This window comes from Rousettus aegyptiacus, unplaced genomic scaffold (genome assembly GCF_014176215.1).
Source record: "Rousettus aegyptiacus isolate mRouAeg1 unplaced genomic scaffold, mRouAeg1.p scaffold_m13_p_13, whole genome shotgun sequence".
Classification (NCBI taxonomy): Eukaryota; Metazoa; Chordata; class Mammalia; order Chiroptera; family Pteropodidae; genus Rousettus; species Rousettus aegyptiacus.
The window spans coordinates 56,941,600-56,958,333 of NW_023416288.1; the positions used below are offsets into that span (position 1 = coordinate 56,941,600).

General features: G+C 37.4%; 1 protein-coding gene across 12 annotated transcripts in view; it reads left to right on the forward strand.

Annotated features, from left to right (window-relative positions):
* Positions 1–16,734, forward strand: part of DGKI (diacylglycerol kinase iota) — a 367,036-nt gene that overhangs the window by 319,689 nt on the left and 30,613 nt on the right. For 11 of the 12 annotated variants that reach the window (XM_036230859.1, XM_036230852.1, XM_016122880.2 and 8 more), the window contains one exon: positions 1,623–1,648. In XM_036230859.1, the coding sequence (XP_036086752.1) occupies positions 1,623–1,648 (26 nt within the window). Of the gene's footprint in view, positions 1–1,227; positions 1,602–1,622; positions 1,649–16,734 lie in introns of those variants that run through there. The other variant, XM_036230858.1, reaches the window with a different exon arrangement.

Genomic DNA, 16,734 nt, shown 5'->3' on the forward strand with positions numbered 1-16,734 from the left:
CAACTTGTCTTGAAGGTAGTTTGAAAGCAACATGATGACTTTTTGAGGAGCTCCAGTATGTATCTGAACCAGTGTGCTGGTGCGAGAATTAATTCAATTCGGCACATTTGAATCAGGGGCCCAGGATGTTTTCAATAAGATGTGGCCCTCGCTTTCAAAGAGCTCAGCAGCTGGTGAGGAAGACCAGTGTGTGTCCAGCATGACAGAGAGGGACTCCACGGAGAAGATGGGTCAGCTCCGTCCACAGGGACCGAGTGGTGTTTCTCAAACAGCTTACTCTGCAGCGATAACTGAGGAGGGCGTTAGGTGTCCTCTCTGCTCCCTGTGCCCATCTCCCAAATACCAGTTTCTCTGCACTGAATCTTGGGACCTTCCGTCGTTTTCATATGCAACAGTTTGCTTGAAGAGACCCGCAAGGTTAAAATGATTAGACACTGATAACACTACTGTGTCTTTATACTTTACTGTTCTCTCCCATAAGGGACCAAATATTACTGATCAGTAGAGAAGGTAAAGCAGTATCAAGTATCCCAAAGTAGCTAAAATTTTACTTCAACCACCGCACATCCACAGACCCGTTCTTTCCCACAAGTTTGCCATCACATCTCATACATATTAGTTATATTAACGGGTAGCTTTGTTAGCAAACTCATGTGTTTGCCTTTAGTCATCCCCCTGCCGTGGGCGCCAGGAAGCTGATAGTTTAGAGGAGACTCCTGCCAACTGATTTCTTGCTTTTTCCTTCAAAACTCTAACACCTCAGGATCCAGTATTGCATGTCTCTCTTTCTCCCCAGAAAAGAATAAGTTAGTAGTTGAGATTGTGTCTTTGATCCACAAGGTTTTATTTGTATTGCTCAGAGTAATTCAATTAGTAATCAGCTGTGGAAAGAAAAAGGTTTGTATTGTGCAAGGGGTTATGTGACGTTCCGTTGGTATCTATCAGAATTAGAGCCGAACCCCAAATAGAACACACAAGTCATTGATTTATAAACGTTCTGTGGGACCCCAAGGGTTGTCCTCTTATGGCATCCTGATTCTCACAGGTTTAGAGACATATGATAGAGGGTCAATGTCATTCTTATTCAAACATTAAATGCCACAAAGAGTAGAAACAAAAAGTTGATCACGATAAGGGTACCCGCCATTTTTTATTACGCTTGCCTCATTTTTTTTTTCCTTTCCAAGTAGTTTTTTTTTGTTTGTTTGTTTTTTGTTTTACATCTAGGGCTTATTTACATCTCTGGCATTTTCTCTGGAGACCTGGCCTTGGACAGTTAGTGACACAGATATCACAGGGTATTATCTATTGTCACATTTCTATAAGTTCTCTTTGTTGCATGTGATAAATCCAGACTTAACTAAGTTCGTGCAGTTAACCTGTAACTCCATGCAGTAGACATTTTAGTAACATCCACCACTCAACCAATCCGGGTAAGCTTTGGGAGTTATTGATTGGGATGCTTCATGCAACCAATGCATTTATTGCACTGTCTACTCTACTGAATTTTTATTTAACTGAATTTTGGGGGTATAATTTCTATGAGATTATTCTTGATCATTGTACTTATAATTTTCAGTATCATTTACAAAAGATTTATCATGCTTATTATCTCATTTTAGGTCACCGGTCTCTTCAGAAGATCACGGTAAGAATCTGTCTTACTTCTACTAATTCAGGATTAAAAGTTGAGCTCTGTTCCTTGCATTTCACTGTCAGAGGGAAGAATCATTTAAGAAGAATGTCTTTAAGATGTTTGCTTTGTATTTTTTTTAGTGTGAAATATCAAACACTTTTAAAAACTTAATTCATTGTACCTAAATTTCATGTCTTATATTTTTTTCAAATATGTTAGCAACCATTTTGGTTGACAGATATTAAAGCTGGATATATTCTACCTGATTTCTGTCCCATCACCAGAAACTTTTTGTGGCTTTGGGGAAGCCGTATAATTTATCCGAATCACAGATTTTTTTTTTTTAAATGGGGGTTTATAGTAGATATTCCCAAAAGTCTCATCCAGTTTGGACATTGGGATTTGCCCAGGGTTTTAGGAGTCTGAAATGAAGCAAATTTGTAAATGGTATGAGTTATTACCCAGCTGAGATGAGTTATTTGCATTTTAAGAAACAACTATTTCATTCAAAGGATAAAATTTATGGTTTTGTCACGTCTACCCTTTGCGATTGTTCATTTATTCAACCAGGCGTTCAAAAATGTTCATAAGTATCTACAGTGGGTAGATGATGTTATGTAATCATGTTATACAAATGTGCTCTTGTGGTATATGATACAGGACTTTTCCCTTCAAGGAACTTTATGGATCTAGTGGGGAAGGGGTGGTGGAAGGACACATGCCTACTGCAATACAGAGTGAAATGCAACTAATCTTATAAAAGAGGGATAAAGTAGGGCTCTTAAGAGTATTGCTGGCCTTCTTCCTCATGCAGCCCCTAATGTAGCTAAGGGCACCATTACGTATTCAGCGAGCCAAGTGAAAAACATGAAAGCTGCTTTATGCATTCCTCTTCATCTCCTTGTTTCTACCTGGTCAACCTGTTTTTTACGTTTCTTTTATCTCTATTCTCTTTTCCATCTCCATTGCTTCAGTGTAGGGCCTCTCCATGTCTTACTTGGACTTTTAAAATGGTCTTTTACTGGGTAGTCACACCTCTAGATCTCCTTCCTTTAGTTCCTTGCACACTTAGATAGCACCAAACGGATTGTTCTGTAGTGAAAATCTTCCATTGCCTGTGGGATGAAATCTTCAATAGACCAATAATTGCATTCAGCTTTCCAATATCTCATTTTAACATGGGATAGAAAGTCCTGAATGAAGGAATCTTTGTCTACTGCTTCTTACTTCTCTTGGCATCTTTTCCCTTCTATCCCTGCCTTATATTCTAGTTGTGCAGCACGACATCTCATTTCTGGGACTTACCATGTTTATTAAGTTCCTCTGCTTTTATCTCTACTGTTCTTTCTGGTAGGAAGCTGCTCCTACTTTTTGCCATTTACATAGTTGATGCTCAATCATTTGAAACCTTCTTAATCTATCTCATCTTCTGTGTGAGCTTTCTGACACACCTATTATTGCCTTGACTATTTTTCCTTATTCTAAGATTTAACATATAGATTTGACGCTTGATTTATCTGTCTCCTATGGGTCTGATATAGATCCCAACAAATAGCAGACATCCAAAAGATGTTTATTAAAACGAATGCATTGAGAGAGAGGGAGTTTGGGGCAGACCTGTTCTGCTGCTATATCATAAAATCTCTCCTAGCATTGGAATGAAGTTGTATCGTGTGATGTGAAGAATCACAGGGCAAATTTTGGGGCCCATTAAGTCAGAATGAGGCAATCGAACACCTAATGATTAGTTATTATTATATGCTATTTTTCTCATGGGTGTTGGTATGGCTAGATTTCTTGTAATAGTTAGAGGTCTTGGGATTCAAGATCCAAATGATAAACTAAAAACTTGTGTTTGGTTTTTATTTTGAACTAAGGTTCCCCTTAATGACCTTTGTTTGCTTGTGTCTCCTAATCAATAAGAACTTATCCCCCATTCTGAAAAAAGGGGGTGTGGGACTCCTGAATTACACTTCTGTGGTCCTGTAGAACTTCTTAAGACGTCATGAGCTATAAGTGCACGCATGTCAGTGACCTTGGAAGTCCTGAAAGGTGACGACCGCCAGAAAGACTTGCTCGGTATTCACAGCACTTCAGAATTCATTATTTTAAGAACTGGTATATGTGATTTGTTAAAGAAACATTATCCAAATTAGAGGGTTTTTATACTTTCGTGGCTTCAAAAATCTATTACATGTCTATCCCTTCGAGTTTGATTCTGCAACTTCCAAAAATAATTCAAATATGTAAATATGAAAAAATTATGATGGCGATTTATCTAATCTTATTTAATTTTTCATCATCATCTGTGCATCCCTGAAAAATATTCTTAATCTCTTTCTTTATTGCAAAGATTTTCTACTAGAACTTAAAATATGTTTTCTTACGTTTATGCATTTTTAAGTGTCCATATTTGCTGTGGTTAGTGTAAAATCTCTTGAATATCACATCATTAAGCTTACATTGTGCACGATAATGACATTGCAAAATAGTGGTAAGAGAGGTAAAAAGTGTCATTTTTGCTTTCTCAAACTTATGAGTAGAAAAATTGAGTCATGCTGGGCCAACGAATTATGAAATTGAAATATAAAGCCCTATGCCTCTGGACTTTCTATTTTGTTCGCTTTCCACCAATGATGGCCCTTCTTGAATAACTGGTCACTTTGGCTCTCTCCAAAACAGACTCCATTCTTGAGGAGATCTAATTTTCAAAGTCCAAAACACCCCCCCATTCTTAGTTATCACAGATTACCCTTTCGTAGAAAACACGCTTGGGTATCACGCCTTTGTCATTCACCCTCTCTTCGTTTCAATCGCTTATCTGTAAAGTGGGGCTGGTCATTCATACCCTGCCCACCTCATGGGATTGTTGAGAGTTCAAATGAAAGATCGGCCATGAAATCATGTTGCAGTTTGTTAAAAGTGCACCAAAGGTAATGCTATTGTGGTCCCAGCAGTGGATGAGGAAGAGTGAGTTTACTGGCCATGCCTGCTCAGCACTGCACACCGCCTTTGAAAAGTTAAAAGATGTGATGTGCTGGGGGGTTGAGTGGAAATGATGGTGATCGTGACGGAAAACTGTTTTCCTTCAACATTATTATGAAGTATTAAATTTTCGTCGCAAGTTTTTTTTCCCATCTGGGTGAGGAGGAGTAAAATGGTTAATGCACAATTGAGCTTATAGTGCTAAAATAAAGCTTCAGTTCATGATCAGATATTCAGTCATGTAGAATTGATGAGAGGAGGAATAAATGTAAAAAGTTTTCTATTTATATAATAGAGTATCAGAGCCATTAAGAAAAAAAGCTAACGTTTATTGAGTGTTTATTATGTGAAGACACTGTACTAAAGTGCTTCAACTCTGTTATTTCATTTAACCTTTTGCAAATAGCACTGCAGAGTAGATATTATCCTCAATTTTCTAGTTGGGAAAACAGGCTGAAATAACTTCCTTAAGATCAGACAGCTAGTAAGTGGTAGAGTTAGTTTTCAGATCCAGTTCTAACACCCAAATCTTGCTCATTTATCCACCATCTCTGCAGAAAAAAAGAAGTGATCGTTAGCATTAAAGTAAATTGATAGAATTATAGAGAAAGAATGTTTTTTTTTTCACCAACAAGAGTTTATTTACTACTGTGTCAGTCATTTCTTTTTAATGACAAAACAAGACAGAACAAAAACTACTTCTCTCTCCCCACTGTGAAGGATTTGTTCCTGTAGAAAAAAAAATAATAATAAATACCAATGTCACATTCTCTCATAATTAGTTAACTGAGTAAACCCAAAGCTTCGGGGAAACCTGCCATGCTCAATCCCAAGGGAGACATCACATTTTTAATGTCACATCTGGAAGCTGGAGTCTTACTCCTTGTCAGGAGATAAGCTCGGCACTGATGGATTGCCTTGTCCTACGAGTTCCCCTTGCATTAGTGCCTATCACTTCATCATTTAAATTGCCCCCAGAGCCACCTCCTGTGCCCAGGCTGCTCAGCTGGCTCCCAGCTCTCAGATTCTGTTTTGTATCTTAGCCTGCTTATTTCACGGGCCTCCCAGAATTCCTCTGCACCAGTGCCCTGGCGGAGCGTCTGTTCACTTGCAAAACAGTTGACTCTCTTGAAAGGAAGTGCCAACAATCTGTTCGATTCTCCCTGGTATCTGAAGCAGCATCCCTCTCATGTCCTACTTCCTAGACCTGTTGGCAATAATGGTCCTCACGTGAGATGGCAGCTTTTTATTTTATTTTGCAATCATAACTCAGTGGAGCAGGATAGGGGGAGGGGGTACCTGGAAATAAAACTGTAGCAACCATGACCACGAGTATAGGTGCCCAAGGATGAGTCCACTGTCAGGCTGGGAGCCAGTTTTACTTTGTAGCAGGTTGTGCGCCAGGAACACAATTGTGGAAAAGCTCTTAAAGCTTCAATAGCTACCCTTTGTCTCAGTTACTATAGACTGGTGGGTTAATTTTTTGTGTTTTTGTTTGTTTGTTTGTTTTATGGCTAGGCAACCCTTGATTGACCTCACAGATTGCAAGGACCTGTCAGTTTACAATCCCTTATTTTTTAAATTTTTTATGCCTACAGCACCTGGTCTTCCTAGGTGGTCTCCCATCTAAGTACTAACCAGGCCTGACCCTGCTCAGCTTCCGAGATCAGATTATGGGCTTATTCAGGGTAACATGGCTGTAGACTATAGATTCATTTTTAACTCTCATATAAATATAGATTATATAATTTCACTGAAATAGAAAATATTCATAAAAATATAAAACATATGGGCTCAGTTTAAATAATAACTGAATAAGAATTACTCTGCTTTTTTTTTGTTTATCCCCTTACTACATATATGCATATTTCACATGTGAATGTATGTGTATGTATATGTATATGTATGTATGTGTTCACGCACATATGCATGTGTATAGTTTTTCTTATTTTGAACTTTTATAAATTGAATCCCTCTGTAAACTCTTCTGCGATTTGCTTCTTTTGTTCAAAATAATGTTTTTTGTGATTCATCCTTGTCGAAGAGCACCATATTATCTTCCTTAATTTTTCATGTTGTATAGTACTTTATTGTGTAAATATCTAAAAATTTATATATCCATGTTCTGATGAATATTTATGTAGACTCCAGGTTTTCATTTATATGTATTTTTTTTCCTGGCTATTGCAAATAATATCATTATGAACATTTTTTAAAATAACTTCTCCTGGTGTCCACGTACAAGAATTTCTCTAAGTTTTAAACCTGAAACTACATAGTTTAAGTGGTAGGTTATACACACATTTAACTTATCATGTAATGACAATTTCCCAAAATGATCATTCTAATTTACACTACCAACTGCAGAGGGTATGAGTTCCCATTGATCTACATCTTAGCCAACACTTGCTGTTAACTGATTAAACTTTTTTGCCAATTCGTTGGGAGTGTCAAATGGTATCTTGTGATTTGAATTTGCATTGAATGATTAAACATCAGATTGAGCATCTTTTCATTTATTTATAGGCCATTCATGTTTGTTGTTCTATACCTCTTTATTTCTTTTGCCTATTGTCTTTCTTTTTTAATGGCTTGTAAACTTTTTTTTGTATTCTAGGTAAAAATTATGTATTGACTGTATGTGTTGCAAATTTTCTCCTATTTGTGGTTTATCTTTTCAAACTTCTTTTAAGTAGATATTATTTAATAGAATGCAATCATGATTAATATTTAGTGCATGGTTTATATCTCTGGTTTGTTCTGTAAAGAAATACTTTCATAGCATACTCATAAAGATATTGTCCCATACTCTTTTCTACAGTTTTTATAGTGTTACTTTTCAGATTGTGTCATAGTATCTTGGAATCGACTCTGCAGTTTGGTGAGAGATAAAGGTTCACTTTTATTTTGATTTTTTTCACGTACATAACCAGTTATTATCATTTGTTTCCTTCATTGACTTGCAAAGCCTGTTCTGTCTCCTCAAGTACATGGGCTTACAGATCTCGTTTGTGTTTTTTTTTTAATTCATATATCTATTTCTGTACAATATCCCAGTGTTTTAACTGTTCTAGCTTTGCTATAAATCTCAATATCTGGTAGAGCACGTCTTTAGAATTACCTTATCAAGTTTTGTGCTATAATTTTCATGGAAATTGCTTGAATCTATACATCAGTATAAAGAGAATTGATATTTTTATGATAGTGAGTTTTTCCATCCCAAACCATATCTCTTTACATTTAATTGACCTTTTTTAAAAAGACTGATTGGCCTCTTTAAATGCCTATCAGTAGGGTTTTCTAATTTTCTTCATGAAGGGTTTAGCCATCTTTTGTTAAACAGATTCCTAAGTACTTTACATTTTAGTGATATTTTACATTATATTTTAAAAATTATATTTTCTAAGGGATCATTGTTGGCAAATTAAAATGCAGTTGACTTTCAGAATCTTGCTTTAAGATTCTTTTTTCAAATTCTTGAATCAAGATTCCTGCTAAGCCTTTAAATTCATGAATTTTATCTGAAGTGTCTTTTAGTGAGGAGAGAGAATTCAGCATAGGCAATATCATTTGCAAGTCATGAGAATTTAGTTTCATTTTTTCTAATCATTAGCTTTGTAGGTATTTTTCTAGTATTGAAAAGAGGTAGAGATATTCAGTATCATGGACTTGTTCCTGATCTCTAAGTGGATGCTTTCCTCAAGTCGCTGATAAATGTGAAGTTCACTGACAGGTGGTAGTGAGGCTGCTGCTGGTGATCGTTCTGTAGATAGCCTTTTAAGGCTTTTTCTCTTTATTCAAAATTGTAAAATTCAACAAGGGTTGAATTTTTTGGAATGAACTTTTTTCTTCAGCTGTTGAGATGATAATATGGTTTTTGTTCTATGGTCTGTTACTATGGTGCATTTTGTTAACTGATTTTCTTTGTCTTCTTGTATTTAAATACAGTTGGTATATGATAGGATATTAGTTTTAATAGTTTCAGGTGTACAGTATGATTTAACATTTTTATATCTTACGATGTGATCGCTCCATTAATTCGAGTAGTTATCTGCCACCGTGCAAACTTATCACAGTGTTATTGACTATTTTCTTCTTTAACTTTTTCACTCATTCCCTCCCCTCCTTCCTCTCCAGTAACCATCCATTTGGTCTTTGTTTCTAAGAGTTTGTTTTTGTTTTGTTTTGTTTTGTTTGTTCTTTTTTTTTTTTCTTCAGAATCCATATGTAAGTGAGACCATCTGATATTTGTCTTTCTCTGTCTGACTTATTTGTTATATATATAAATACATATATCACACCTTTACATACATATATATACACACACATATATACACTTCACCTTTATCGAAGTAGATTAATTGATTTTCTAATAAAAATTATTATTATATGCATGAGATGAGTTCTGATTGATTGTTGGTTATTATATTTAATCTCCTTAACACTAGTTTCAGGTTGCTAATATTCTGATTAGGATTTTTACATCTACGTTCATGAGTGCGATCTGCCTTTAATTTTTTAAATTGTATAGTGTTTGTGTAATATTCTTAGCTTTACAAAATGAATTTGAAAGTGTTTTCTCTTATTGTAATCTCTGGAAAACTATATAACACTTGATTATCTATTTCTGGAATATCTTGGATTATCCCATCAGTAAAATCGTCTAGGGCTGGCATTTTCTTTGTGGGAAAAACTTCAATTACAGGTTTATATTCTTTAATGCTTATGGGACTAGCCAAATTTTCTATTTCCCCTTGGATTAAAAAATTGGTAACTATTTTTTAAGGAATTCATTTTCATTAAAAAATTTAATTCATCCATTTTTTCATTTATTGACATAACTATTTTTTTATAAAATTTTCTTGCTATCTGCTTAATTTCTGTGAGATAGGAGGTTATCGCTTCCTTTTCATTTTCATTGTGTTGAAGTCTCTCTATTTTGATTGTCTGAATCTCATTCTCTTAAAGATTCTTTAGGAAAATATTCTGAGAACATTATTTGCTGAGTTCTTTCATATGATAGCAGTTCATTTGGGCCCCTTGAAAATTAGTCGTGCTGCATACTGAAATCAAGTCGCATGTTCTTTCCTTGATCTCTTAAATATTCCATTTTCTCCTGGCATAAAGCATTCTGTTTGATGATATTATTCTCCTCATAAAAGTTGTTTATTTTTGTCTAGATACCCAAAGGATATTTTCTTTTCCTTCAATGTTCAGTCCTTTTACAAAACAAACAAACAAACAAAAAAACGCCTTGGCGTAGATCATTTTTGAGACATTAATGTTCTCAGATCTATGACGCACTAAATGCTTAGTTTAAATTTTTTAAATTTCAGAACAATGTTCATGAATTAAGTGTTCATTCTACTGCTTTGTTCTGGTTTTCTCCTTCAAGAACTCATTTTATATGATTATTTTACCTTCTTTGCCTATCTTCAACATGTGCCTTTTGCTCTCACATTCTTTTTATCTCTTATTTCTTTTCGATTTTTAAAAATTTCTTCTGCTTTTCTTAAGGCTTTATTGGTTGAACTTATTTGTTCCTGTGTTCCTTCTAATTTAGTCTTTATTTGCCAAATGATTTTTTTTAATTTCTAGTACTTTGTTGAATTATATCACCTCATTTCTGAATTATTCTAATTCTGATTCATCCTATTTTTCTATATCATATATCACTTTACTAATGTTTTTAAACTCATTTGAAATAGTATGCTACTTTTTTTTGGTAATTCTATGGTATATTTTCACCATCTATAGGAATGTTATTCTGTTTCTTATTTTTTCCTTTAAAATAATTTTATGAGGTTTTTCTTTTGCTCTTTTTATTTAAAATTAGTTTATCTGAATTTTTTTTAAAGGAAGCATATTTCAGTTTGCTTCTGAGAGCTCTCCTTTCTGTCAATTTTGTGTGCTGTTAAAAATGTGGTTACTTGCTTTCTTAGACTATTGGCTTTGACCCCTGTCCTCACTTCTAATCCAAATCTCTTTCCTTTCCTCCGGTGGTCTCTGTCCTGCTCAGTGTATATTCTGGTCACAGACGTATACCCTAAGCTTGGGCTCTGTCTCAAGGGGAGTTCAAGATGACCCGTTTTAAGACTTCACAGGCATACAATGCTCTGTGTACGTTAGTCCTTGCTGGGGGCCCTTGCACTCTTTGGCTGTGGAGATGGGAAAAATCTTCTGACGGTTTTTGTAGCTGTTCTCCTGTTGGCTCACAGTTCTGTTCAGCGAACACTGCTTGGCCATTTTGAGGCCATAGGCTGCCTCACTGCCTCCCTACGCTTTCTGCGCAGACGCTGATGGAATGCAGGTCTTTCGGCTGTCGGTGGCTTCTGTCCAGCCACTTGTAATTCTGAGGTTTCAAAGGATCCCGCGTTACCTTGTTTTGTTTTAAATGTTGACCTCATATTTTGGTTCTTCTACATAGTTTCTCTGTTTCTCTGTATGTGGAGATTCAGTAATTCAGCAACTATTGCGACCATCTTGCCCTATTTCTGGATTTTTTTTTTTAATCCAGCATTTTAATTGTTTAAATTATTATAGAAGTTTAGTGTACCTTATTCCTCTTACTATATAAAAGTCAAACATCTTGAGAGTTATATTCTTTGAAAATGTCTATGATGGCTCCTGAAATTGAAAAACTTTTTGAAAGAATAATTGATTTTTGAGAAACTAAGGTTGAGGGAATTAATGGTTTGAGTCCTTGTATTATAGCAAAATAGTTTCAACTACTCCTTTAAAATTATTTAACATAATATACTCTTATGTGTATTTACACATTAAAAAAAAAAAGTCAGCACTTATTAAAACTTAGTAAGTGCCAGGCAATGTCATAAGGTATATTCTGTTGAGCCCTAGAGAGGTTAAATAACTTTTTTAAGGTCACACCAAAATATTATATACTTAACCAGCTACCCTAAATGTTTCGCACCTGTTTATTCTCCACAACAATCATAGTTCTACTATCGTTCTCATTTTACAGATGGGGAAACTGAGGCACAACCTATTAGGTAACTTGGTCAAGGTCACATGAATAGCTTAAGGGTTAGAACTAGCATTTAAACTTGGACCCAGATCCTATTCTCGGCCACTCCTCTGTACTGTCTGTCAATAGCATTGCTGAGATTTGAGCTGATGTAATAGGAAATTATTTCTGTTAAGTGGAGACCTCATAGTTATTGAGTGGGAATTGATTATTAACTATGAGTATTTTTTTTTTCATATCAGTGAGCAGTACCCTTGGCACAGAAGAATTCTAAGATATATTCTTGATTCATTTCTGCTACCTTCCCATACTTCCTTAATCAAGAAAACAAGGATCTCATTTCCTATCGATAGCACTTATTCTTTAAGAAGGTAGAATTCTTGAAAGGTAGCCATTTCCTTAAGGAAAATCACAATAAAAAAGGCAATTATTGTGACCAGAATAATAGACTCAATTAAAAAAGTTAATTTTTTTTCTTTTATTTTCTATTAACTATTAATTAACAAAATGTGATGAGTAAACTTGGCTGATGATACAGATGGAAGCATCTGTAGATCTTTATTACCTTACTAGGAGGTGCTTTTCATCTTGGCCATCACGGGATGCCATGTTGCAATGACTTTAGGCTGGCTACTGCAAAAATAGCTAGAGTGTTTGTTTTTGCCCCATGTTCAGTTTCTGACTAGGGAATCCCCTATTGGCTTTTTAATCAGATTCAAACTCTCTTTTGAGGCTCTTCCTCACCCTGGTTCAGCTCATGTTGCTTTAGTGAACTCTTTCCGCTCCCTGCTTGTGGGCGCCTCTCCAGATCCCTTCTTCCTCGTACTCACTGAGCCATTGGGTCAGTATCAGCTCCTGCCGTCTCTGTGGCGCACCACTTTCATTGTCCTTCATTTAAGTCCCTCCTCGGCCCTCATTAATTCCCGTGTCTTGGAACCACTTCCATGGATTCTCAGGACAAACAATGATGGATTTTCCTGACAACTCAAATGCCCGTGATTTCTCCTTCCCTATTCACTTACCGTTTTTTGTTTTTGTTTTTGTTTTTGAGTGTATTCCAGTTTTTCCCCTGTGGGTGGTGTTGCCCTTCTTATTGAACCCTAAGCCCCATGAATAGAGATGTCGCCCCATTCTGTGCTGTAGCCTGGCACAGAATTGTTTCCCTCCATAGAAGTCTCACTGCTACATTTACTGCAGTATGTGGTTTTGGAAAACAGAAACTTTCAATACACATCATTGAATTGCATCGTAGCCTCGTTAACACGGTTCCATGCTGTAGGAGATAGGTTAGTTCTGGTCCTTTTCCAAAGAAATTCAATTACTGATGTGCTGAAAAGATGGCCTTTTATGGTGGTCTCACTGGGTGCTCCCCAAAGGCTCTGTGAAAGGAAAGGAGTAAATGACAGCATGCTTTTTCTTGGCTAGTCTTCTTTCACAAATCCTAGGAAAACAGACAATCACTGCTGATTAAAAAACAAAATAAAACAGAACAAGCAAATAGAACAAAAAAAAAGCCCCTAAGCTTTCCAAAATCAGGTTATATCACTTTATCCAAGTCCTGACCCTATTATTCTCTTTCATTCTCCTTTATTAACTCTCTCTGTTGATTGTAACCATATAATCCTTTGATTCTTTTGGTTGCATGGAATGCTTTGCTGGTGATAATTATCTAATTATCTTTTGAAGCCTTATTATAGATGCATGTGTGTGTGTGGGGGGGTACTCTTTACTTAGATTTACCTACAGTTTTGCTTTCGATTGCCTTGGGCCTCAGAGATTATTTACGTTAAAGTAGTTCAAACATTGCAAAATAAGAAAGTAACAGAAAAAAAGAGAGGAAGAGAGGAAAGCTAACTTCCTGGTTTGCTTTTAAGTGGATGGATAGGAGAGGTCGTCAAGTAACATGTGTCATGGATTTTTCTGACAGTTATCGTAGATTTCATTCCTACCAGTTAAGTTACTCGTGCTGTAGATAAGTGTTTAAAAAGGGAACGAGAAATGGCTGACTTGGTCCCTATGTAGTCACCTATGAAAGCAGAAATGAAGAATCCAATTGTGCTTCACATGTCTAAGATTTTACTGGATGAAGTGATGTGATCTGGGTTACATTAGTGCCATGCAACCAGGGCACTAGGCCGGCTTACTGAACTGATTGTCACATAGTCCTCACGCGAGGACAATTGTTGCTCTGCTTGTCTGTTTTCGACTTGACCAGAAATGCTAATATCCAATGAAAACTCTTTTTCCAGTACTCCCCACCTAAGGCTCGCTTTAAGGCAAGAACCATAGGCACTGGCGACTGGTTGTCCCTTGTCGTGATATCAGCGTAAGCATGTCTTATCATGATCGCCAGTTGCAAAGTATTAGACTGTGTCGTTACTTGTAAATTGGTTGCCAGAAGGTTAGTCCTGGATATGCTACTTCCACGAATGTGTTCCTGTGTCCTGGAAGCTTTTTTTCTGGGTGTTTTTCCTTTGCCCGGGCTGTCTCTCATAGCTGCTTAAGCCCGTGCTGACCTGGATAGAACTGTGAAAATATTCATCAGCTCTTTTACAAAATATCCAAGTCAACTAAACGCTTCCTCTTTTTGCCAGCCTTCTATGTCATTTCTCATTTTCCGGGTCCATTTTGGGCGCCCAAAATTTTAAGGAGCGACTTCCGCAGCTTCATGCGACATGCATCTCTTCCCGTACAACTCCGCATGACACCTGGAAGCCGTTCATCACCACGGCACTTCCTTCCCCCAGCGCTGCATCTCTGTTACCTGCACCTTCCTCCTGCAGGGGCAGAAGAGTATGGGCCACGGGGACAACTATAAAACTGCATCTTTCTGGGCATGCCTGGGACTGTTGGAAAGAGGAGACCGCATGTCACCACCTCGTGACGCCGTAGCACTGTTTGGCAGTCTATTCTGTCAAAGAAGGAAGGCAGAGTCTCTAGTGGGTCTTTCCCATGCTGGGTTTACATCTTGGATTTACTATGTATTAGCTATGTGGCCTGGAGCAAATGACTTAACCTCACTAAGCCTCGGTTTTTCCATCCTTAAAATGGGCATAATGACAATAACAGCTCATGTCTAGTCGATTTATCGTGAATATTAAATTAGATCCTGTAGGTAAAGCCTTGAGCTCTGTACCTAGCACATAGTTAGCCAAAGACTATGAGCGAGAGGAAGGGACAGAGCAAGACAGTAAAAGTGCAAGAGAGAACAAGAGAAGCCATCGGTGTCAAATAACCAACACGGGAATATGTTTCTCCATACACAGAACCTGGTATACCCTATTTGCATGGACTTATGAACTTACTCAAGCCTTTTGTTTCCTGAGATTCCTGGAACTAAATATTTCCTTCAGGCTACAGCCCAATGGGCAGAGAATGACGTGTATCATTCTGGGAAAATGGTCACTTGAGCCGAGAGGGTAGGGTCGGGCAAGGACGAGAACCTTGGTCTTGGAGAGGAGTGAGCCAGGCGCCGCCCGCCCCCTACCCACCCCATCTCTGTCCTCGGCAAGCTGGATGATCCTAGGCAGGCCACTCCTCTCAGGCTTGGTCTCTTCATCCAGCAACACCATCGGCAGAATACATCCTTGGTCAAGACTGTCACCCTCTTCTTTGAAGATAAAAGTGGCTTAAGTATATAGAATTAAAAAAAAAAAAAAAAAAAGATTGCTGGGCTTCTTCTACTCTGTATAGACTCAAAGCCTCTGAGCCCAGAAAGAATCCTGGGCAATGAAACACATTAACAAAAAATGAAAAATACCGTCTTCAGTTTTGGAAAGGTATTTTGGAAACACGAATGCCCTGCTCTCTCTGGGGGCACGCACACGGGTTCCTGCAGACCGGTCTGTTATTTCTGCTTGCAGTGACAACCAGCACGGCTATTTCCACACCTCACCCTGCACCTTCTGAAAAGAAAGGAAATCAACTCGGCGGCGAGTGTATAAATGCTGCAGGCTGCTTCCACGCTGGTAGCTTTCTTTAACGAGTAGCGAAATGCATTACCATTCTATTATGTAGCTTCTACCTTTTCTCCTGACAAAGCAAAGCCCCGTGGCTTATTGAAAAGGAGATTTGTAATCAGCCAGAATCCACTCGATTTTACTCAGTCTGGTGACATTTCCATTGCCCCTTTCACCCAGGTAAGTGGAGGCAATTATTTCAGCCCTTGCAAAAACAACCTGGAGTGGTATTTTTAGAAGAAAGCAAAAAGGTCATTTAAACCATACTGTTTTGGTAGCCGTTGGCTCTGTTTCTCTGACTCTTCCCCATCAGGTCCTCGTATCTTCCCTGACTAACCCTGTGGGCTTCTTCTCATTCTCAGAAAGCATGCCGCCCTCCCCCCGGGTCTTTCTTCTTCAAGCATCCGATTTCCCAGTGATCTTTCTTCTCTATATTTGAGCTGATTTGATCTTCAAGGAAGAGGATGAAAGCCTTGACCGAGGATGTATTCTGCAAATGGTGTTGCTGAGTGATTTTCATTGACATTACAAATAAAAAAAAAGTCTTTGGCCTCACTTCACTCTCTGAGTCTTGGGAGATGTTCTACCTGTGCCCCCCACTTTCCTCTCTTCCTGACTCATTTCTCCTGCCCCCATTTTAGACATCCCTCTTTATCAAGTGAAACTGAATAGCATGTCTTCCTCCATGCCGCCATGCTGGCTGGTTTCTCCACAGAAAACTCTCCTCCCATCTCGTCGATACAAATCTTCCCTTTTTGAACAATTTCTTACAACTTCCCTGGGAAGCCATTTCAACATCACCTATTTCTTTAGCATTCAGGGGCTACATTTGGATGTGTAAATATGCACATTACTTTAAAGATACTCTTACTTTTCTTTCTTAAGAGTATGTGAATTGCTGAGGAAAACGCAGGTTTAGTCTTGATTATATTTCTCTTCCCAGCAACTGGACAGCAAAATCTGCTGTGTGATAAATGTTGTTGAAAATTTACTTAGGTACCGAAGCCTATCTATTTTCTATCTCTTGAGTAAGCTTAAGAACAAAGTGATTACTTTATAGTTCTTGCTTCTAAGGTGCAATATTGTTGACTCAATTCAGCATAATGCTGAAGTGAAAGTTAGAACTTCCTTTTAGTTTCTCCAAAATAAAATGCTTAATTTTCCTATGC